General features: G+C 45.3%; 2 protein-coding genes across 2 annotated transcripts in view; one reads left to right on the top strand and one right to left on the bottom strand.

The window, feature by feature from the left end:
- The window catches only part of lrrk1 (leucine-rich repeat kinase 1), a 281,804-nt gene that overhangs the window by 78,117 nt on the left and 177,847 nt on the right, over positions 1-25,840 (bottom strand). Inside the window, 2 exon segments of the mRNA XM_084308234.1 lie at positions 2,329-2,468; positions 12,528-12,725. Of these exon segments, the coding sequence (XP_084164360.1) occupies positions 2,329-2,468; positions 12,528-12,725 (338 nt within the window).
- LOC311248875 (ubiquitin carboxyl-terminal hydrolase 11-like) lies at positions 5,385-7,769 on the top strand (the record flags this gene model as incomplete). The annotated part of the gene is made up of 2 exons (XM_084338104.1): positions 5,385-6,822; positions 6,916-7,769. 2 exons carry the CDS (start codon positions 5,385-5,387, stop codon positions 7,767-7,769), a joined length of 2,292 nt encoding a protein of 763 aa, XP_084194230.1.

Genomic DNA, 25,840 nt, shown 5'->3' with positions numbered 1-25,840 from the left:
CCTCACCTTCAAAGCCCTCCACAGCCTGCCCCCCCCCCCCTACCTGACTGATCTCCTTCTTCCCTACCGCCCCACCCGTTCCCTCCGGTCCTCCACCACTGCCTCCCTCACTGTCCCGACATCCAAGCTTAAAAACGTCGGAGATCGGGCCTTCTCTCGTACTGCACCCCGACTCTGGAACTCCCTCCCCCAGTCCATCAGAGACTCCCCTACACTCTCCACCTTCAAAGCTCGCCTCAAAACCCACCTGTTATCCCTTGCCTTCAACCCCCCCCACCCTTAACCCCCCCCCCTCCCCTCCAACCTGATTGATGTCTGTCTCCAGTCTTTTTTGTGCTTTCATGCTGTCTCCCCTGTTCCCCCCATGGTCTCATGTTCCTTTTGTTTTTGTTTCTTTGTTGTTTCTTTGTTTTTGTTTCTTTGCTTTCGTTTCTTTGTTTGTACTCTTGCTCCCGACTACTGTCAGCGACTTCGGGTTACTGAGAAGCGCTATATAAATTAAATGAATTATTATTATTGCATCACGCGAGCCTACCCGAGTATACACGAGCGCCGCCGGCGATCATATGTGGAAAAAAGCGCCCCCTATCGTCTCCCAGATGACATAAGGGATTTTGGAATGGACTCAATGAAAATGGATGGGGAAAAAAATCCGGTACTCCACATTTTCCAGTCCACTGATCCAGCCGGGGTTACCACAGTTCATTCTGGAGCCTCTCAGCCCCGCGGAATCATGTGTACTACTGTATCACGTTGGATCCATACACTTATCGATTTTTTCGAATGGTGATCAGGAATTGGAATATACCAGTTGGATACCATCTGATGTCAGGTAAGGAATCTATGTTATCAGTGTTAGGATGTTAGTGTTAGTGTGATGAAGATATAGGCTGTTATGTGAAATGGGCTCTTTCGGTTTTACTGAAAAAATCCATGAGGAAATTAACGCGCCGATTATCCGTGCGCGGCGCGAATGTGCTTGCGCGCACGTATAATATTGATCATCTAGCGTTTATTTGAAAACGATTCATAAATAGGCCGAAGAATATCGACGTTCTGGAATATCCCAGTAAAAGACGATTATCACAGAATGGTCTAGAATGAACTGTTTTTTTTTTCAAAACGGGTGCTTTTCAAAATGCTCTGAAACGGAAATGAAGCGATAAAAAACCAATCTGCCTTGACAGCACTGACTGGAAAAGTGTTCTTTGATAAGCGACGGGCAGATTAGACACATAGCCATAATTTAAAACATAGATTAGGCGATATTAACGTTAACATTGAAGTGGACCGTGGCATCAAGGGGGTAAAAAGGAAAACCCGGCGTGGCACTCAAAGTGTTAACAGGCACTCAGAAAAGTGTAAATTTTTTTACTTTAACTTGACTGCATACTTTTTTTGCAAAGCTTAGCTTTATACTTTATACATATAGCACTTTTTTGAAAGATAACATTCTGAAGTTACTAACGCAAAAAAGGAAAATCACTTTTAGTGCTAATGAAATAGAGTAACAGAGGTCTGAACTTGAGTTGAACTTGAATACTCACATTTTTCTCTAGTGGTTGCAAGATTCCATATTCCAATATTCCAGAGATATAAGCTGGAAAACACTGCGGTTCCATAGCCTGAAGTCTTATGTAGTACAGGTCCAAATTTGATAAAAATACGTTCAGAAATGGGTCTTAGAGTAAAACCGGCGACAAAAAGAAAGCTCTCCAAAATCCATTTCCTCATCCACGGCCGTTCATTCAGAAGTGTGATTCACTTCTCGTTTTCGCTCGTCAACTTTCACCTACTTCCTGTATTTGCACCTCCCCACATGTGGTATCATTAGAAAGGTACTCATTGGCTACAACGCTGACCAATAATTCTCGCCATCAGCGGATGATTGGCAGTTCTGGAGTGTCCGGAGTCCGGGGTGGTCATCTGACGTGTGCCGCGTAAAAAGACGCTAGCCTGACATATCGTCCTGTAAGTCGAGAACCGAGGCACGGATTTGGTCGAGTGAGGTGGTGTTCGAACGGCAACAAATAGATCTTTCGAACGGCATATTATATTTGGCAAAAAAATCAGCCCGAGCCCCTAGACGCTCGTAAAGTGTCGTGACTTGTGTGCAAGGGCAAAACGGCACGTATACGTTAAGAGGTTAATGTTGATTAAATGATGATGAATGATTTTAGACTTTATGCATTGCTCTTGATCTGTCAATTTTGTGCTCATTTTATGCCTGTCTTTTTTTTGCTACTGTGAAGCACTTCTTCACTGCTGCAATTCTTGTATGAAAGGTGCTATACAAATGAAGTTTATTATTATTATCATTATACATACCTCCAGAGACCAGACGAGGATGTTGTCAGATTTGAGGTCACAGAAGATGATGTTCTTCCTGTGAAGGTACGCCAGTCCTGCTGCAATCTGATAGGCTACCCTGAATGTCAACATGTGGCCGAGGGGCATGTAGGCGGAGCCTGTAACACACAGCAGAATGTAGGTGGAGCCTGTAACAGAATGTAGGTGGAGCCTGTAACACACACAACAGAATGTAGGTGGAGCCTGTAACACACACACCATAATGTAGCTGGAGCCTGTAACACACACAACATAATGTAGGTGGAGCCTGTAACAGAATGTAGGTGGAGCCTGTAACATAATGTAGGTGGAGCCTGTAACACACACAGCAGAATGTAGGTGGAGCCTGTAACACATGACATAATGTAGGTGGAGCCTGTAACATAATGTAGGTGGAGCCTGTAACACATGACAGAATGTAGGTGGAGCCTGTAACACACACGACATAATGTAGGTGGAGCCTGTAACAGAATGTAGGTGGAGCCTGTAACACACACGACATAATGTAGGTGGAGCCTGTAACAGAATGTAGGTGGAGCCTGTAACACACACAGCAGAATGTAGGTGGAGCCTGTAACATAATGTAGGTGGAGCCTGTAACACATGACAGAATGTAGGCGGAGCCTGTAACACACACAGCAGAATGTAGGTGGAGCCTGTAACACACACAGCAGAATGTAGGTGGAGCCTGTAACACACAGCAGAATGTAGGCGGAGCCTGTAACACACACAACATAATGTAGGTGGAGCCTGTAACACACACAACATAATGTAGGTGGAGCCTGTAACACACACAACATAATGTAGGTGGAGCCTGTAACACACACAACATAATGTAGGTGGAGCCTGTAACACATGACAGAATGTAGGCGGAGCCTGTAACACACACAGCAGAATGTAGGTGGAGCCTGTAACACACACAGCAGAATGTAGGTGGAGCCTGTAACACACAGCAGAATGTAGGCGGAGCCTGTAACACACACAACATAATGTAGGTGGAGCCTGTAACACACACAACATAATGTAGGTGGAGCCTGTAACACACACAACATAATGTAGGTGGAGCCTGTAACACACACAACATAATGTAGGTGGAGCCTGTAACACGACAGAATCACACTCCACCCTCCACCAGAGCCTGCAGACACAACGCTAGATGCATACCTTTTTCTTCTCTGTGCATGCAGTAGGAGTAGGAAGACGTTGGGAACTAGTGTTAAGATGCATACCTTTTTCTTCTCTGTGCATGCAGTAGGAGTAGGAAGACGTTGGGAACTAGTGTTAAGATACATACCTTTTTCTTCTCTGTGCATGCAGTAGGAGTAGGAAGACGTTGGGAACTAGTGTTAAGATACATACCTTTTTCTTCTCTGTGCATGCAGTAGGAGTAGGAAGACGCGCACTGTTAGCCTAGCTTAGCGTCAGTCACTGGAAGTAGGTTCCTCCATTAGCCTAGTTCCCAACGTCTTCCTACTCCTACTGCATGCACAGAGAAGAAAAAGGTATGCATCTTCTTGTCTAACTCCAGGGTAGATGGCAAATAAGCTAATTTCCCAAAATGTTGGAGTGTTCCTTTAAGAGGAAAATGTCAAATATTACACACAGGTTCAGTGTTGTAATACTCAAGTCAGAGTCCTGGACTGATTTTTTCAGGACTCGTGACTTGACTTGGACTTGAGCACCGATGACTCGGACTCGAGCATTGACTGCATTCGGACTCGGAAGGTGCAGACGAGGACTCTGATTTGTTAATTGATGAATACAGTTATTTATTTTTTATTTCTTATAGGCCCTAATCATTTTGCATAAGATATTGATGGCTATATTTAATACCGTAACATTATTTTATTTCGGTGGTGACCGCTGTGTCATTTAGGTTTAATGTAGACCTTTTTTTATTTGTATGTCAGCTCTTTGACTGCCAGAGTGGAGTGGACTCAACCTTGATGACTCGGATTCGGACTCAGACTCGGACTAGGGTAATGGAGACTCGACTCGGGCTCTTCTTTGGTGACTCGGACTTGGACTCGAACACTGGGGACTCGAGACTTGACTCTGAGATTTAGTGACTCGAATACAACACTGCATAGGTTTGTCCCTTACAGTGAGTTTGGTGTCTTCCCCCCTTTGCTTAAGGCTTCTCTGTGGGTTCCAGTTGCCAACTTATTAGAACGTCCCTCGTCAAATCTCGCCTTTGTGCCTTTCATCAAGATTTTAAATATGGAGCTACTCCACGGGGAGTGAGGAGAGATGTTCTAATGCCACAGGCCACACACAGCAAAAGCTAAAAGTGATGTTGTAATTTTGCAACCGAGGGTCTTACAGGGATTATTAATACGTGAGGAGAGATGTTCTAATGCCACAGGCCACTTAATGCAAGCTCCAAGACACTGGCTTTTACAAGCCCCGTGTGGGCATTATATACATTTCCACTCCTGCATGTCTATGTTCCATTTACTCAGACAATCCCCTTGGTGAACTCCAGGGGTCAGCAGCACAGGGGAGGCACGGGCAGGGTAATACAAATACTAATAAAATATAAAAAATATTTAGGTTATTGTATTATATAATTGTCATAATAGAACATTCTAGAACATTTGTGATGTCACAGTATGATGTCATGGTCGAACATTCTAGAACATTTGTGATGATGTCATAGCCGAACATTCTAGAACATCGAACATTCTAGAACATTTGTGGTGATGTCATAGCCGAACATTCTAGAACATTTGTGGTGATGTCATGACCAAACCGTCTAGAACATTTCTATATTCAGCAATTCTCTCAGCCAGGTCAGTGTGCATCTTTGGACCATCCATTTGGATATCTTTGTTTTACACTGGAGTGGGGGTGGACATAATTTTTCTTTATCAACGAACGTTGGCTCGCGCTCCGCTCCAACAAAGTTAGTCCTGTTATCTGAACGGGACTTTTTTGAACAAGACTGAACAGATCAACTGTTAAACAACATAGATTGAAACCATTTCTCAAACAAGATGCCTCGCCTGCCGTTTAGCCATGGAAAGACATTGATCATGGACATGATGATGAACGCTGACTGCACCTGGCCCAGTTCCAGACCTCGGATCATGAGGAACTCGGCGGAGGAGCAGGACCCGTACTGTGGCAAGCCTGGTGTCTGTGGTCTGACCAACCTGGGGAATACCTGCTTCATGAACTCAGCTCTACAGTGTCTCAGTAACACCCCTCCCTTGACAGAGTATTTCCTGCGTAACTTGTACCAGGAGGAGTTGAACTTCACCAACCCTCTGGGTATGAAGGGAGAGATAGCAGAGACGTACGCCGATGTTATTAAACAGATGTGGTCTGGAAGACACTATTCTGTGGTGCCGCAGATCTTCAAGACCAAGGTGGGACACTTTGCCTCTCAGTTCCAGGGTTACCAGCAGCATGACTGCCAGGAGCTGCTCTCTTTCCTGCTGGACGGACTGCAGGAAGACCTCAACAGAGTCAGGAACAAAGAGTACATAGAACAACGGGACGCAGACGGACGTCCCGACCAGGAAGTGGCGGAGGAGGCATGGCGGAACCATCGTCGCCGTAACGACTCAGTGATCGTCGACACATTCCACGGCCTCTTTAAGTCAACGCTGGTTTGCCCAGAGTGCCACAAGGGCTCTGTGACCTTCGACCCCTTCTGTTGCCTGAGTGTTCCGCTCCCCGTCAGTAAGGACAGAGTCATGGAGGTTTTCTTTGTCTCTCTGGACCCAACCGCCAAGCCTGTACGGCTTCGTGTGGTGGTCCCTAAAGCAGGCAAGGTATCCGACCTCTGCTCTGCCCTCTCAGTGATGACCAGCGTACCAGCCGGCCAGATGGTGGTAGCAGACGTGTTCAACCATTGGTTCTATAAGATCTACCACGTTGACGAGGCCCTCAGCTGTATTCTGGACAGCGATGACATCTTTGTTTATGAGTTGAGTAGAGGTTGTGTGGAGGAGGATGGAGAGGAGGTGGTGTTGGCTCTCTACCTGCGGGAGCGTTCTCACTACAGGGACTATGGCTCTGGGACCTCCCTGTTCGGATACCCTCTGCTGATGGCTGTACCTCGCAGCCGGTGTAACACAGAGGCTCTGTATGCCATATTCCTACAGAGACTGGCGCGCTACGTACGAGCCCCTGACCCTTCGGATGAGGTGGAGGAAGAGGAGGAGGAGGAAGAGGAGGAGCTGTATAAGACTCAGACCAACGGTGTCAGTGACGATGAGGGGGAAGAGGATGGGGAGAGAGCAGGCCCCTCCCACAGAGACAACTGCTGTGTTGACGGACAGGCTGACAGCCAACCAGATGGCTCTGCTATAACCAAGCCCCACCCTGATCCCACCAAAACTCAGCCCTCACTGGAGCACGCCGAGCAGGAGGCCAATAACGTGACGAGGATGGAAGACAGCCCTTCCTCCTCTGCCATCTGCGCCACCGCTAGCACCAGCACGGACACCATTGCTAACACTAGCAGTAACTCTACCGCTGCAGCTAACGATGTTAACACGAGCGGGAACGCTAACGCTATTTCTAGCGCAGTACCATTCATAGACCTAAAGGGGGCAGAGTGGCAGCCTTGCGAAAATGACGAGGAGGAGGAGAAGAAGGAAGAGGCCTGTTCTCCTGGCCCGCTAGCCAACGAGCAGCCGGCTAAGAGGAAGGTGTGCAGCGGTAAAAGGAAGAGGTGTCTCTTCTCCATCCAGGTGGTGAACTCCAACGGAACCACAGAGCGATGGACGGGTGAAGGAGAGAGCGCCTTCTCCTTCAGCTCTCCGCCGTACGTGGCCATAGACTGGGACCCTGACGTGAAGAAGAGGTTCTACAACGAGAATGAAGCTGAGAAATACATGACACATTCCAGCATGAGGAAGCAACACACCACGGTTCAGCTGCAGGAGTGTATCCAGCTGTTTACTTCTGTAGAGACCCTGGAGGAGGATGGTATTGGTACATGGTATTGTCCTCTGTGTAAGAAACATCAGCTGGCCACTAAGAAGCTGGATCTGTGGTCTCTGCCAGAGGTCCTCATCATCCATCTCAAGAGGTTCTCCTACACCAAGTTCTCCAGAGAGAAGCTTGACAGCATCGTCGACTTCCCACTGAGGGACCTCGACTTATCTGCGTGTCTGCTGGGGAAGAGCCTGACCAACAGGGAGCCTCCAAGCCGATACGACCTCATTGCTGTGGCCAATCACCACGGAGGACTTAGAGATGGACATTATACCAGCTATGCACGGAACAAGGACGATGGAAAGTGGTATTACTTTGATGACAGCAAGGTGACTGTCACCAGAGAGGAAGAGATTGTGACCAACGCTGCCTATCTCTTGTTTTATCATCGACAAGACAAAATCCGACAGCCGACTCTGCCCGCCCCCTCCGCAGGCTCGGCCTCTTCAGCAGTGGCGTCATTTCAGTAAAAGCCAAGGTATGGCGAGGACGGAGGTCGGAGGGAAAGCAGGGAACCACAATATTTTGCATACAAATTATGCAGAATGTAATATCATAACTGTCTATAATTTTTTTTGCAATTGAGCCAATTTTCCTTAGGTACGGTTTTGAAGTGTGTGTTCAACAGAATGTAATATCAAAAACACGTTCACAAAAAGTATGGGTTACTGAATGCTGAACTGCACTGTTATAATCACTAAGCCATTGTAAGACCTTACCTGTGTCCCTGTATCACTTGTCTTTGCTGCCCTTTGACAAAAAAACTTCTGTATGTCCATTTTCCTTTTTTTGTGGCATATTTCTGTTAGTCACAGTAAAAGTCACCTAGTAAAAGTGAGATAATTGACAATATCAAAACATGCTATGGCTGTACCGAATAGTTCGAAGCTTCGTTCATAATGTTGACATTCAAATTCTAAATCAACATAAAAAAATTTAATTATAAAAAAAATATATATATATATTATTATTTTTTTATTTTAATTTGCCAAGGTATGGCGAGTGCCATACCTTGCCATACCAAAACGACGCCCCTGGTATCCGCTCTGGTGGCAAACCATGTTTCCCCTACCATACCATAAAAACAAGGGTCTTATCCGAGACACGACTCTGAGATTTAGTGACTCGAATACAACACTGCATAGGTTTGTCCCTTACAGTGAGTTTGGTGTCTTCCCCCCTTTGCTTAAGGCTTCTCTGTGGGTTCCAGTTGTCAACTTATTAGAACGTCCCTCGTCAAATCTCGCCTTTGTGCCTTTCATCAAGATTTTAAATATGGAGCTACTCCACAGGGAGTGAGGAGAGATGTTCTAATGCCACAGGCCACACACAGCCCCCAAAAGCTAAAAGTGATGTTGTAATTTTGCAACCGAGGGTCTTACAGGGATTATTAATACGTGAGGAGAGATGTTCTAATGCCACAGGCCACTTAATGCAAGCTCCAAGACACTGGCTTTTACAAGCCCTGTGTGGGCATTATATACATTTCCACTCCTGCATGTCTATGTTCCATTTACTCAGACAATCCCCTTGGTGAACTCCAGGGGTCAGCAGCACAGGGGAGGCACGGGCAGGGTAATACAAATACTAATAAAAATGACATAATAAAATGTGTCGTAGATAATAACAAGATAAAATATTAAATAAAACAATATATTTGATGCTCTGCGAAGCTCATTTGGTGATTTTTGATGGCTTGATGCTCTACTGAGCGATTGAGAAGGTCCTTTGTTCCTGCTGCAGTTACATTCTTTAAGGAACACCGCTTGCTCTGTGTTGAGAGGCTCTCTTCTTCTCTTCTTTTTACTGTGTTATGTAATGGCGTGGAATATATTATCATGTTCTTATAGATCTGTGTTGAGACATCATGTTATACAGCGTGACTTTCAGTGCTTGGCCAGCTTGACTGGTTAATGTGTGTATGTCTCTTTAAGAACGCTCCGACATCCCCCAGCCATAACTTCTTTGTTGTTGTTCCCAGTGACTGAGAACCATTTTTGTTTACCTTCATCATCATATCTGATATTATGTTATGACTGACAACTGTGTATTTAACATATGTCTGAAACAGCGCTCTGGGTCAGTCTATGGCCAGACGCTAATGTGTTAACATGTTGTCTCTGACTGTAGGCTGTCCTTTCATTTGTGGCCACGGTGAAATAAACTCTTATTATTATTAATAATGACTCAGAATGAAGGGCGGTTAGGTGGCGTAGCGGAGATTGCGTTCGTCACCAACCCCGGAGCTGTGAGCTGGATTCGCCTGTTCGAATCCAGCTCACAGCTCCGGGGTTGTCACCAGCTTGGCTGGCCGTTCACACTAATACAATTGGCTGTATTAGAGGGGGGGAGAAGCTGGCGGGGTGGGTCCGGGTCGTTGTAAACAGCGACTCCTACAGTTGGGTCGGGGCGCCTGCTAAGCGCGGATAGGACCTGAGAGGGATAGTGTGATCCTCCCACACGCTACGCCCTCTCAATGAGAATCCGCGCTGCCAGGTGAAAAGAAGCGGTGATTGGCTGGACGTGTGTCGGAGGAAGCACGTGGTAGCTCCACTCTCCCAGATGATCTGACTGTGAATGATTTGTAAACGGCTCATCGTTTAGTCCTTTAATATTTCCCATTACAATAACTTGTACTGTATGTTACTTGTACTGTATGTGTTGAGAGGCTCTCTTCTTCTCTTCTTTTTACTGTGTTATGTAACTTGTACTGTATGCTATTGTTTTTAGTTTGTGTATTTGTATCCGCTCTGGTGGCAAACCATGTTTCCCCTCTGGGATTAAGAATAAAACCATACCATAAAAACAAGGGTCTTATCTGCTGGACAGGTGAGACATATGTATATTATATTGATGATAATAACACAATGCACGTATGTACAGTATACTATACAAACTCTATCCTAAGTCAACCCCATGCACAAATATATATATATATAGCTAACGTAAGTCTACTCTGTACAATGTGCAATACTCTGAGTACGTATACTTATGAGTCTTAGTCTAACCTGGTATAAATAAACAGATTATGCGGATTACCAATAAATATAAATGTGCGTATACAAATTAAGATTCAAGGTGAGTCCTTGTGAAAGGTGTACCAGATTCTGTGCAGGGTTCACTAGTTAAGAGTCCAACAGTTCTCCAGCTGTTAAGCCAAGTCAGTCCAAGGACACCAAGGATGTGTCTGAGCCAAGCCCACAAATAATCAGATGATGGTCATAGTTTCTTAAAACGTTTCAAATTAGATTTATTTTTAATCTCGTAGTGGGACTCGGGCTCATTGAAGCACATCACAGACATATAACTACTGTTATCAAGCTTTAGATACGCCCCAAATCACGACAGTGGCTCGGAGGTAGAGCGGTCGTCTGGTAATCTGAAGGTTCCCGATTCGATTCCGCCTCCTCCTCCATGTCGAAGTGCCCTTGAGCAAGACACTTAAACCCCTAACTGCTCCCGATGAGCAGGTTGGCAACCTTGCATGGTCGCCTCCGCCGTCGGTGCGTGAATGTGTAAGTGAGTGGGTAAATGTGAGGCATACTGTAAATTGTAAAGCGCTTTGGTTAAAAGCACTACATGAAGGCAGTCCATTTACTGCACTATTGCATTATTTTACTCTGTCTATTCTATTTTGCTCTGTGTTATGTGTGATAATCAAACGGTAAACAAAGAGGCCTATTGAGATGTTAGATCCTAATAGGAAAACTGTGTGATTTAATGTTCAATTATGATGATTCTCAATTTATGTCTGCACTATGCATTGCTCTTGATCTGCCAATTTTGTGCTCATCTTATGCCGGTCTTTTTTGCTGCTGTGAAGGACTTTGAGCTGCAAATCTTGTATGAAAGGTTCTATACAAATAAAGTGTATTATTATTATTATTATTATTATTATTATTATTATTATTATTATTATTATTATTATTATTATTATTATTATTATTATTATTATTATTATTATTTACCATTCAATCCTACCTAGCATGTGTTTCTAGCTACTGTACATCCCTATAATTATTCCCCCTCCTGACTAGTTGGTCCTCCAGCACCATGTTCAGGCTGTGTAGTTGACTGGTGGGACCCGGTCTCTTACCTCTGTGCCTCTCCTCCAGCACCGTGTTGAGGCTGTGTAGTTGACTGGTGGGACCCGGTCTCTTACCTCTGTGCCTGTCCTCCAGCACCGTGTTGAGGCTGTGTAGTTGACTGGTGGGACCCGGTCTCTTACCTCTGTGCCTGTCCTCCAGCACCGTGTTGAGGCTGTGTAGTTGACTGGTGGGACCCGGTCTCTTACCTCTGTGCCTGTCCTCCAGCACCGTGTTGAGGCTGTGTAGTTGACTGGTGGGACCCGGTCTCTTACCTCTGTGCCTGTCCTCCAGCACCGTGTTGAGGCTGTGTAGTTGACTGGTGGGACCCGGTCTCTTACCTCTGTGCCTGGCGACAGTGGCTCAGGAGGTAGAGCAGTCGTCTGGCAATCCGGAGGTTCCCGGTTTGATTCCCGCTCCTGGGCAGCGTGTCGATGTGTCCTTGAGCAAGACACTTAACCCCTAATTGCTCCCGATGAGCAGGTTGGCACCTTGCATGGTAGCCTCCACCGTCGGTGTGTGAATGGGTAATATGTAAGTAACAAATTGTAAAGCGCTTTGGATAAAAGCGCTATATAAAAAAGCAGCCATTTAGCCATTTACCCTGTCTCTTACCTCTGTGCCTGTCCTCCAGCACCGTGTTGAGGCTGTGTAGTTGACTGGTGGGACCCGGTCTCTTACCTCTGTGCCTGTCCTCCAGCACCATGTTGAGGCTGTGTAGTTGACTGGTGGGACCCGGTCTCTTACCTCTGTGCCTGTCCTCCAGCACCATGTTGAGGCTGTGTAGTTGACTGGTGGGACCCGGTCTCTTACCTCTGTGCCTGTCCTCCAGCACCGTGTTGAGGCTGTGTAGTTGACTGGTGGGACCCGGTCTCTTACCTCTGTGCCTGTCCTCCAGCACCATGTTCAGGCTGTGTAGTTGACTGGTGGGACCCTGTCTCTTACCTCTGTGCCTGTCCTCCAGCACCGTGTTGAGGCTGTGTAGTTGACTGGTGGGACCCGGTCTCTTACCTCTGTGCCTGTCCTCCAGCACCGTGTTGAGGCTGTGTAGTTGACTGGTGGGACCCGGTCTCTTACCTCTGTGCCTGTCCTCCAGCACCATGTTGAGGCTGTGTAGTTGACTGGTGGGACCCGGTCTCTTACCTCTGTGCCTCTCCTCCAGCACCGTGTTCAGGCTGCCCAGCGGGGCCAGCTGCAGAGCGAAGCAGAGCGGGTGGATGCTGATGCCCACCAGGGCCACGATGCAGGGGTGCTGCAGGGAGTGGAGCATGCTGGCCTCCTGGCGGAACTCGGAAAAGCTCCGGCAAGCGTCCACCGACTGGAGGTGCCTGACCATGGTGTCTGCAGGGAGGTGGAGGGATGGAAGAGGAGGAGACAAGGTTTAGATTGTTTTGTTATTGTTCCAAAATGGTGTGCATTCATTTTGGAAATAAATATAATTACTGTAAATACAAATATTTTCTACCTCAAATACAGAAGACCCTATATTTAGTATATATTATATATACAAAATAAATGACTTAATTACGGCCTGTCCCCGACTAAGGATTTGTATAGTCGACTTTGATTGGCCAGAATTTGCAGATAGTCGACTGGTTGGGATCATTCCATTTGGGCTGTGGGGGGGTGCTTAACATCTGAAGGAGTCGACTGAAGGCTTCTTGTCCTCTGCGAAAGCATGCAATTGGTCCACTGATGGATACATCTTGATATTTGTCTAGTGTGTTCATTAGACGGGTGAAATTCTCTGTGCCCGTTTTCTTAGGCAGTTAGCCTCACTGGTATGCGTGCCATTAGCGTTAGCCACACTTCTAGGCCTCTTTGCTTTTGGAAAGAATGATCCAAAAAAAGAAAAATGATTATTATTAAAAAATGTTTTGCATTCGACTAAGAGGTTGGCAGTCGACTACGGCTCCTTTCGATCGATTAGTCGACTAGTCGGGGTCAGCCCTAGACTTAATAAAATAAATGGGGGACTAGCAATGACTTGATTCCACAGTGAGTTTTACATTCACGTCGTGGTAGGTGTCTTTTCTTTTCTTCAAATGGCGGATATTTCCATTCAGGACTAAAAGCTGAATAGTACAGTGATGAATTACAATGGAACAATGATTAAGTGTATTTCAGCAACTTTCCACTGTGAGCTTCAACACTGAGCAGCAGTGTTGCCAGATGGGATTGTTAAATTATGGTCCCGGGGGTTTAGGATTAGTTTGCAAGTCGTGACCAGGAGAATAGGTGTGAATGTATCATTTCACACAACACATCTTTTTGACTGTTCCAACCATAGATATATATATATAGAACACTAGATAGCTTAAGGCGGAGTCACCAGCGACACTGAACCGCCGCCATCTTGGGAGGGTCAGCCTTGAGTGAGAGTGAGTGAGCTGCACAGACAAAAATACTCATAACTCGCTGAAATATTGACGGATTTACAAACGGGTTGGTTTGCTATAAACATCAAAGATGTAGTTATGATACTGCATACTTATAAAAAAAAAGATTTTAAAGATGTTTTTTTTTACAAACCGCTCGAATCATAGCCACGTTAATAATGCTTGTAATAAACCAAACCGTTTGTAAATCCGTCAATATTTCAGCGAGTTATGAGTATTTTTGTCTGTGCAGCTCACTCACTCTCACTCAAGGCTGACCCTCCCAAGATGGCGGCGGTTCAGTGACGTCGCTCTCCATTGGCCGGCAGCGCGGGCAAGCTATCTAGTGTTCTATTATATCTATGGTTCCAACAACGACTCTGCCCTCCTCTTCACCTCTCCTGTCCCCACCTTCCTGTTCAGCACCCATGTCCTCTCCTCCTCTGTCCTCACCTTCCTGTTCAGCGCTAATTTTCTTTACCGTTTTTCACATGAATGCAGCAGTAAGCTGATCTCTCGTACAAACTCTGCTTGTTGTGGTGATGAACGTGAGTCTGTCAAAACAACGCTTCTGAATTGTGATTGGTGGTGGGAGGAGAGTATTTAGAGACGGAGAATCTGATTGGCTTGAAAAGGGAGCAGGTCTGTGATAATGACAGTCAAGGCTTGTGGTCAAACTATCGTACATTACGGGACTTTTGGCATTATTGATCATACATCGTACAGAGGGCAAATCTATTGCACAAATGTGATAATTATTGTACATCTGGCAACCCTGTTGAGACGCCGGAGCAGTTGGGGGTTAAGTGCCTTGCTCAAATGGTGGTAGCCGTTAAGGGAGGGGAGGGGTAGAGCATTACTCATTATTCGCCAATTTCCCCTGCTGGTCCAGGGCTTTGAACCAATGACGTTCCAGTCACAAGCAGCTTCCGTGACCCTGGGACCACACGACCGCCACGCCCCTCCCCCCCTCCCCCGCCGGCCAGCAGCGTGCCTGGGGCCAGGAGGGTCAGAGATTACACACACCAAAGGGAACCCCACATTAACTCCCAGCCGTGACCACGAAGACCTCATAACTCAAGCTGCACACCGGCAGATTTACAGCCGGCCTCGTTAATTCTGCTGCTCAGAAAAGAGGGGTGTGGGTGGGTGTGTGTGTGTGTGTGTGTGTGTGTGTGTGTGTGTGTGCATTGTGTGTGAGCATATTAACATCCAAACATCCATGTGCCTGCTCATTTGTGTTTATGTGTGTATTCATACTGTATATATGTGTGTTTTGATAGTGTTGGTCGGGGGAGTTGCTGCTTGACCCTGCTGTGCAGAGCGCGTTCACTCTCCGCCCACGAGCTGCAATGAATGGGGTTGGGTTTCTGGACGTCATACGGTCGGGGTCTCCAGCCAGGGGACCCAGGGACCTACAACTCTGGCCCCATTAGAGTTATTAGACTGGAACAGAAAGGCCCCTCATCCCGACCAGCCAGTGGACCGGGCAGAGAGTCAGGCGGCCCCTCATCTCGACCAGCCAGTGGACCGGGCAGAGAGTCAGGCGGCCCCTCATCTCGACCAGCCAGTGGACCGGGCAGAGAGTCAGGCGGCCCCTCATCTCGACCAGCCAGTGGACCGGGCAGAGAGTCAGGCGGTCCCTCATCTCGACCAGCCAGTGGACCGGGCAGAGAGTCAGGCGGCCCCTCATCCCGACCAGCCAGTGGACCGGGCAGAGAGTCAGGCGGTCCCTCATCTCGACCAGCCAGTGGACCGGGCAGAGAGTCAGGCGGTCCCTCATCTCGACCAGCCAGTGGACCGGGCAGAGAGTCAGGCGGCCCCTCATCTCGACCAGCCAGTGGACCGGGCAGAGAGTCAGGCGGCCCCTCATCTCGACCAGCCAGTGGACCGGGCAGAGAGTCAGGCGGCCCCTCATCTTGACCAGCCAGTGGACCGGGCAGAGAGTCAGGCGGCCCCTCATCTCGACCAGCCAGTGGACCGGGCAGAGAGTCACGCGGCCCCTCATCTCGACCAGCCAGTGGACCGGGCAGAGAGTCAGGCGGCCCCTCATCTCGACCAGCCAGTGGACCGGGCAGAGAGTCAGGCGGCCCCTCATCTCGACCAGCCAGTGGACCGGGCAGAGAGTCAGGCGTCCGCAATCATTTCATTTCACCTTGAGAGCTGACCTGCTGCCTGAGCACTGCAGAAAATTTGCACGTGATTTTTGTATCGTATTCCCGAAAATCTAAAATCACTTTATTCGCCAATGTTTGATGATGATGATGAATAGTTTATTTTCTGTCTTTGTTTACAGATCAATCAAAAACACACTTGTGTGGACTTTCAAAAAAAAAAAATATATATATATATATATATATATATATATATATATATATATATATATATATATATATATATATATATATATATATATATATATATATAAAAATAAATCACAAATGTACATACCGGTATCAGGGTTTCCGTTGTCCGGTAATTACAGTTTTTTTACCGGGGAAAATCTGTTGAAGTCCGACATATTTAAATCTCTCCGGTCATAATGTCCTGTGAAAATAATTCCCTCTAAGCACAATTTGAATTGTATTAAAATAGGCTAAAATTAAATAGCCTATGCGATGAACGAAACAATCGTTACATTCGTTTCATTGTTGCTTCACTCTGATAAAGCGCGGCTAGCGCGCTCGGATTGAATGTTTTTTTTCTTTCTTTTGTATTGAGCCTGCCTGGCCGCGTGAATATTAAAGGCAACCAACTTGTGTTCAGCGTTTCTCTGATTGGCCACACGGCCAATCAATCAATCCACTAGCACACGCCCTTGCGGCGCGGCAGAAGCGCTGGTCGAACCAGCGGTGTTCTGTTGTGTGACTGTACTACAGCGGTGTTCTGTTGTGTGACTGTACTAAACTCTTCCACCACATGACCGACATTTGACATACAGTACACCTCCTATCTATGTTGGGATTATGTTTGGTCATGACAAAACAATAAAAATCGCTACTGTTAGTAATGCTGTCACCACCCACTTCAATGACAGAGCTCTCATATTTGCGAATGCATAAACTATATCTTAAATTATGGCGATGTGTCTAATATGGCTGTCGCGAAGTCATTGATAAGCGACAGCCATATTAGACACATAGCCATAATTTAAGATATAGTTTATGCATTCGCAAAATATGAGAGCTCTGTCATTGAAGGGCTTCGTTCTACAACGGAGCACGGCCGCTGCTGCTGGAGCTGGACCGAGTCAAGCCGGCGGCGGCGCACGGAAGCCGGGGATAAACCACCGCGTCGCCCCGCTGGCGCTTCAGGCTCAGCAGCCTCCACGGGCGAAATAACATATAACGTTACAGTTCCACACTGATGTACAGTGAGTGTCTAATATGGCTGTCGCGAAGTCATGCCTCTCCCTCTGAAAGCCCATCCACGCTGTGTATCATAGAGACATAGAGCACTGGGTTTTATCACTGGAGATATATTTCTCACTCACCATTGTGTTTTCTATATTATATCCACAATCATTCATCTAAAAAATTGTATGGGCTTTGATTAAACATGTAACCTACACCTACTGTAACTTACTGTACCTCTGCTTCCTACAGCACAGCAGGTAATGGCGTTAATCAATGGAACGCGAAACATAATAACATTACGCTTTCTAGTTCAGCGCATTTCATAACTGTATGGGCTTTGTTTATACACGAGTGAATCTGGTAGTTGGTTGTTAAAAACGCGAAACATAATAACGTTACGCTTTCTAGTTCAGCGCATTTCATAGCGCTCCACTGCTACCGCAGCCCAACACAAGTGCGTTGGAACAGCAGCCACAAGTTGGTTGCCCGCGCTGCCGCTCGCTTGCGCTCCTTGGATTTCATTTGGGACGTGGGACGACTGCGCTTGCCTGCGCGTGGGGGCGCGGCCAATCAGAGAAATTTGGTTGCCTTTAATATTCACGCCTGGCCACCATAACGGCAAACGGCTATACGAGCGAGAGAGAGATGGCCAAACAAGCTAACCTTAACAAATATTTTATGAAACCAAGCAGGTCTAATAATGACAACGATGTGTGTTCCTATATGTAGGGAGTTAGGCAACGCTCTGAAAGCTGTCTGCTGGATGAGAATTCTATTCTACACAACGGTCTTCATTAGATAAACCAATAGATACATTGTGTATGACAAAATAAATATGGGCTGTTTTAAATTGTGTTAATAGTTGTTGTGAGTACTGTGAGTATGTTTCAATATAATCCGTTTTACGATTCATTCATTATAAACACAGACGTAAGGTGTCTACCGCGCTCAGAACGTCAAATTCTATCAACACTTTTTTTTAAGCTCCGGCCAAAATGTGTGGTGACGTGTTGACCAATTTCAGAGGGGGATCCCAATGATATATCAATAAAAATGTACCGTCAGTTGGGCGGCTAGGTGGTGTAGTGGGCAAGGCACTCGCCACCATATATATATATATATACGATGAATTGGAAATGGGGGACCCTGGTGGAAACAAGACGAAAGTCTTTCTCTGGTCTGCATCCCCTTAACAATTGTATGTATTGAGCTGTACTGCACTGTACCCATTCTGCAATCTGTTAATAAAGTTTTCATTCATTCATTCATTCACCAGTGTGGAGACGCTAGGATTCGCGTGTTCGAATCCAGCTCTCCACATTGTTTTCAGTTTAGCTGGTCGTCCGCAGTAATACACATTGGCCGTATTACGGGGAGGGAAAACTGAAGGGTGGGGATCGAACGTTGTGAACAAGCGACTCCTACAAGTCGGTTGGTGCGCCTGCGCAGTAGAATCAGGAAGTGTCGGGGGCAGCGTGAGCCTCCCACGCGTTACTCCTCGACACTGAGAGATCGAGCTGCGCAGGTGAAAAGATGCGACTGCTGTTACCTCAAGTACCGGAGGGGACTTGTGCTATGTATGACTTAGTCCACATTGCAGCCGGCTTGTGGGAGGCAAGAAACAGCGTTCGTGACAGGGGAGGGTTGAATTGGATGATACGAAACTGGGATGGGAGAAAAATAGAAAAATGGGAGAAAAAGTGGATCAAAAAAAAAAAAAATGTACCGTCAGTTCATGGCCAAGGGATATGTTCACGCGCACAGCAAGTTTCACCAGTTCCTGGCATTTTTAACCAGTGGAGAAAGGTAAGAGAGATTTCCATATCGTTTTTCTTATATGAATTATTCAACCTACGTTAATAAAACATACCTGGTGATCAACTACAGTTTGCTGTGAACATTATGATGTGTGTAGTGTTCTGATACAACGATTATTGGTGAAGCGATGTCGAGATTAATTTGGGGTGTGACAGCTGCTGCAGCGCGACCTGTGGTTTGCTGATGAGAATGGCGGGGCGAGAGCTTGATGCTGGATTAGCGTATCGCTTCGTTGGGAGGCGGAGATAGTCATTGGATTCGGCAAATCACGCAACGTTTAAATTTCAGTGAACCCCACATGATAATGTTGCCGTCTCTCTCTCTCTCTCTCTCAGTAGTGCCAAATTTCTCAGTTCTTCGCTTGATATAATTAATACAAATGTCCAATATAACGGAATTCGTTAGCTCATAAAAATGTGATTATAACAGACTGCTGTTTAATGTCGGGCCGACTGCCCACAGACGGAAATTCCCCTATTTGATTTCAAGTCAGCAGCAGCACGTGAGTCTATCGACGGGACTTATTTTATTTGGAATATAATGTATACGCAAAAGTAGCCTAGTTTTAAGTTAAAATATTATAAATCTACATGCCTTGAGGATGTCATTCTTTATATAGCCTGCCTATCAATTGTTTTTAAGCTCAATAAACTCTGACCGGAATTTCGCCCATTTGTCCGGGAGATTAAAATCTTCCAGGACACGGAGACCGGCACCAATATTTTCTAACGGAAACCCTGGTACATATTCAAAGTAAGCTCACACACAAAATCCAAACTCAATGACCGAAAAAAGTAATAGGCTGAAGCACATGCTTATTTTTGCCTATCCTTTACAATTCTTAAAAACTAAATATACTTTAATATAAGAAAGAAAAACTTAAAATATGGTGCAAGATATATATATATTTTTTTAACACTTTGATCGCCATGGGTTAAATTCATAATTTACCATCCCTAGCCAGCTCTATTTGTCTATGGAGAAGTTCCCCTTCTTTGCAGGGCTATAACTTTTTAAATTCTATTGCTAAATTGCCATTATTATGGTCCATTCAATGTCCTATATCCATTGTTCAGGGTGTAGCAACGTTAAACTTTTTCATTCACATATTCATACTAAAATATGGTCTAAAGTATAAGTATGTTTTTATCGTTTTCTGCAGCTTTCTCCAGAACTTGATTTATAGCTCCAAATGCATTATATTGATGATGAAATACAGTTTGATAGCAATCGGCACGAGATAAAAAATTTCAACTGTACGTGGTTCTAGAAGTTACTACGTATCATCTGATATTGACCGGATGGGCGAGGGGGCGTTTATAATTCCGTGGGCAACGTTATACCATTCGTCTAGTGTGGGTCATATGGTCATCAGAGCAGTTTATATGGAATACGTTAGAAAATAACGCTGGATCTTACCGTATGTTCCTCGCGCCGTTGGACGATCGGCGTGGAGTAGACAGTTTTCGATTATGGGATGTTGATCCTGATGAACCATTTCCAGGTTGTATAATACTATATACGTCCAAATAACGTTGTTTATTGAGTTAGGGCGAGCGATTGATCATCCAGTGTGTTGAGATGGAGTCAAACACGTCATCGGCGATTAAAGTGTTAAAGATTATTTTTGTTGTTGTTGATGTTTTACTCAAAACTGTACTCCTGAATTATTTTATCCTTTAGGGCCTTATTAAATCTCCCCTGAGAAGTACACAACTCGTCACTAAGGCTATTCCACAATTTAACTCCCAAAATTGTAAAATGTAGGGATGTACCGGGATTTGACTTGGTCTCTCTCTCTTCTAACACGACAACACACAGGGTGGGTACATGAGAGAGGAGATCTCTTCTAACACGACAACACACAGGGTACATGAGAGAGGAGATCTCTTCTAACACGACAACACACAGGGTACATGAGAGAGGAGATCTCTTCTAACACGACAACACACAGGGTGGGTACATGAGAGAGGAGATCTCTTCTAACACGACAACACACAGGGTACATGAGAGAGGAGATCTCTTCTAACACGACAACACACAGGGTACATGAGAGAGGAGATCTCTTCTAATACGACAACACACAGGGTACATGAGAGAGGAGATCTCTTCTAATACGACAACACACAGGGTACATGAGAGAGGAGATCTCACACCGGACATACATGTATGCAACGAATATAAGATAATACAACATGATAAGCTATCTACGTTACAAAGTGCAGTATTAATGAGCAAGCTTTCCAGGTTATCAGGCTTCCCACTCTCCAGGACGTTTATAACAAGTGTTGCAGGGCCAAGGCTAAGAGAATAATCAAAGACTCTAGTCAACCCAAACATCTGCCTCTTTGAACGGCTGCGGTCAGGCAAGCGCTACTGGAGCCTCATGGCCAGTACAGAGAGACTCAGAAGGAGCTTCTATCCCCACTCCCCAGGCCATCAGGATGCTCAATGACGAGGACGCTATGTAACAACCCATCATCTACACACACTGCACACACATCCACATGTACACACTCACTTTAAACAAACACTCACCTTACCACTCACTTTATTCACTTTAGACACTTTAACACACTTTATATTTATCTATTATTAAAGAGATTTGCACCACATGCATACCTCATTTGCACCCTACCCCAAGTTTTGTACCTCTACATTCTACCTCACTGTTACTCATTTGACTCTGTATTGTATATTATGTATATTGACTTTACCTACTTTTTTACTTCTTAATTTCTTTAACTTTTTACTTACTTTCTCTTTACTGTATGTACTGTAGCACACTCTCAGACTCATAAGAAACAAGCATTTCATTATAAAGTATTCTGTATTTTGTTCTGACAAATAAAAACAAACTTGAACTTGAACAGGTAGTTCAAGTCACCATTAGGGGAATGTCTCAAGTCTTTTAGGCGTTAGCTCTGACACCACACTGAGAGGGACACCATCATCAAGATGGAGTGAGCGGACTTCTCTTGAGACACTTCGCTATTGGTACAATGGTAAATAAATGGTAAATACATTTATTAACGCTTTTATCCAAAGCACTTTACAATTTGTTTCTCACATTCACACACCGACGTCAGAGGCAACCATGCAAGGTGCCAACCTGCTCATCGGGGGCAGTTAGGGGTTAAGTGTCTTGCCCAAGGACACATCAAACTGGGAACCTCCGGATTGCCAGATGACTGCTCTACCTCCTGTCTATCCAGTGTTGGTTAATCCCAACATTGCTATTAACCACTCTATCTCCGATGACTTGCAAGATGACTTGCCCGATTCATGATGTAGTTTGTGTCAAAATAATGATTTGACGTATTTGATTAGTATTTGATTTAAAATATCTTGGCAAGTCTGAATACAGAATAGAAACACTTGAGCTTGCAACCTTTGTGGTATGGGGCTATAGACAACTCTACCTATCTATCTTGTGATAATGTAAAGCTTATCCCAAGCTATCTGGAATGTATTTGACCATCTGGAATCCATCTAGTTCACGTTTGATCTTTGAATTGTTTGACTTGCATAGGGAAAATAAGCTTTGTTGAACTTTCTAAGCCTGTTATAACTCAGAAATACCAGTCAGTTTTACTCCTTACAGACATTTTCCCAAATTAAGAAACGAGGGATATATGCAAAGGAATGTCAATTTCTCATACCGAGGAAAATAAAAAGAGTATATCTGAAGAAAGCTATTGGAAATTGAAGCTCTCCAATATCAGTCCATCTATCACCCTCTAAAATCAGTATGCGAGTTAAGAAATATCACGTGGATCTAGCCCTAATGAATATAAGAAAATTAAGAAGAAAAAAAATTTCAGAAATGTCTTATCATGGATGAACAAAACTTTCAATGCGAATGGTTGATTTTAATTCCAGGGACTTTTTTTTTTTTTTTTTAACTTTGGCCATTCCCCTGGCTCTTTTATGTGTTTATCACATTTATACTGGTCAAGGATGACCGACAGAAACAGGCTGAAAGGGTTCAGATGGGGGGGAAGACACTCTGGGAAAGGCACGGCTGCAGTCGGGATTCGAACTCGCTAAGCCCCAGATCCGTGACGAGCACGGTTGTCCACGGCGCTGAAATAGCGCTCGCGGTACGTGGTGAGCTACTGGAGCTCCCCTCCAGGGACTTTTTAAGCACCTTGTTAAAATGTTTTGCTGTTTTCAAGGAATTCCAGGCCTCGACTTTTTTTGGTAAAAAAAATCAAGCACTTTAATCACTTCAATGCCCTTGTGCGAACCCTGTTAACCCTTTCACTGCCACACTACAGAAGGTTAACCCTTTACTATCACACTACCGACGGTCTGTAGTGTGATAGTAAAGGGTTAACCTTCTGTAGTGTGGCAGTGAAAGGGTTAACCTTCTGTGTGTTGTCACAGTGAAAGGGTTAACCGGTTGGTAGTGCGGCAGTGAAAGAGTTAAAATGTGTTATTTGCAGTTTTGCTGCAGGTTTGCTGTGATAGTCCAGAGACGTTGGAGAAGGCTGGCAGGCGAAGATGGATGGTGTTATTCACTGGAGGAGACCAGGGGTGCTTCACATCCACTTTCACACACAGCCAGTTCACCAGTTACTGCCGGGCTAATGTCACTTTCATCACATCCAGGTCAAAAGGGGCTTTGCTTGTGAGGGGAATTGGGATAAAGATCACCCATCCCATAGCAAGTTTCTAACGGTTCCCCCCGGTACTTATTTGTACTATCACTACAGTTCATGGAAGTAAATGAAATGGCTCACGTTAACCCTGTCACTACCACACTACAAATGGTTAACCCTTTCACTACCACATTACAGAGGGTTAACCGTCATACGCTATGCTGCCTTGAAAACGTCTCACTTAGTGCCCTCTCTAAACTGGTTGGCGCGGCCAAACCCTCAACCTGTCTGTTTGACCCTCTCCCAGCAACTCTCATCAAAAAACTCTTCCCAACTCTAGGCCCTGCCCTACTCAATATCTTCAACACCTCCTTGTCTACTGGCGTGGTGCCCCTGGCCTTTAAATCAGCAGTCATTAAACCACTACTTAAAAAACCGAACCTCGAACCTCTAATCTTGAAAAATTACAGACCTATCTCCAATCTTCCATTCCTATCCAAAGTGTTAGAACGGATCGTCGCAACGCAACTTACTGACCATTTATCAAACAATAATCTTAATGAATCATTTCAATCTGGCTTTAGAGCCTTACACTCCACCGAAACGGCGGTTACCAAAGTCACAAATGACTTACTGCTCTCTCTTGACTCAAACCTCACTTCTGTGCTCTTATTGCTTGATCTCAGTGCAGCCTTTGACACTATCGATCACTCGATTCTTCTAGGTCGGCTTGAGAATCATGTTGGCATTCGGGGTCTCGCACTAGCTTGGTTTAAATCCTATTTAACTGATAGAACACACTGCGTGGTCTATAATGATTTAACATCTGAGACCCTCCCAGTGCAATGTGGTGTCCCACAAGGCTCTGTCCTGGGCCCTTTGCTATTTTCGATTTACATGCTACCTGTTGTGAAGGATCAGATTAAACCGAATATGTATATTTATTTATATATATATTTAATTGTATTTGTATATCGTTTGATATCCCCTGTATATTCCTTGTACAATATGCACTGAATATCCCTTTAGTCTACTAAACAGCCCATAATAGTTTCATTCTACCATTGGACGAGAACCTGGCGCCAGGTTGCCATACCCCTAGGTCCAAGTTCAATCGTGCCGCCTAACATGTCGTGGCAAGCCCCGGTTCCGCGCAGGAATATGTCGGGCGAAATACGAATGGTACTATTTGTTCATAGCGCATATATATATGGCGCAAGTAAAGTAGAACTTTCTTTTTAGTCCAGTTCTTTACCCTCCAACAGAGTGACAGACGCAAAGCCTCCCCACGACGCACGTGCGGTGTAGTAAGGCCTACTTGGCCCCAGAATAGGCATTGAGATATCGTGTAGATTAATAGTTGAATAGTCATAGTTTGGCACTATACCGTCGAGTTGGACGTATTCTATTAAGCTAATAATAGTCTATTTATGTATGGTGCATCGTTCGGTTAGAGTTCTAAAGTTATCAGTACCCCCATCGTTCCTGACGTTATCTGGACGCTTAACCAGGCTGGTCAGACCCCTAGTGGTGATTGCATCCGAGGAGCTCCGGGCCAAGAGCGACTGGACCTGTATATTGGATTACTCTACCCGGACGACGGCGAGCCTTCCACGGCTTGGATTATGCTTTGTGTGCTTTGATTATTCCATGGATAAAGGCCAACACTGCGGAGTGTTGGAACTACCCCCCGGAGAGGACTCCAGGTGAGACGGCGCTCGACACCAGTGAGGTCGCCTCACGTCTCTCCGTTGTGGACCGGCAGCTACCGTCCACAGAGGGTCCAGCTGTATTCGTCTGCGGTCCGAGGTTCTGTGGGCACCGTGTCCAAGACTTTGGATTCTCCCAAGACACCGTCGGCCAGATGGGATACCGCCAGCGGCTTCTCTAACCCCCCCCTCCTACTGTCTTACAACCAGCGGGACCCCCCCCCCCCCCTTAGTGTATCCAGCTATAATCATCTAAGTACCATCGCTATCGTTTCCTAGATATTCCAGGTTGTATACTTACTCCCTGCGTAACCAGAGATTGGACATTCAATGTTGATTTACCTACGAATACTCATTTGCCATAAAAGTGCATATTTCATATTTCAAATCATAAATGTAATTAAGTGATCGTTGTATACACCTTTTGCTGTATTAAACCTTCGATTTGGTACATTTGTGTGGATTCGTTTCATCAGGTGGGAAAGTGTTCATCATACTTATATCTTGTACTGGGTGGCCAGAAGTTAAAGTACATGAGGTAGTGGTATTAAATATCATATCTAACAATACAGTCAGGGAATTGTACCCCTC

This window comes from Notolepis coatsorum (assembly GCF_963971535.1).
Source record: "Notolepis coatsorum genome assembly, chromosome: 2".
Lineage (NCBI taxonomy): Eukaryota > Metazoa > Chordata > Actinopteri > Aulopiformes > Paralepididae > Notolepis > Notolepis coatsorum.
Note: the sequence above shows the minus strand (reverse complement) of the source record. Positions and strands in the feature narration are given on the sequence as shown.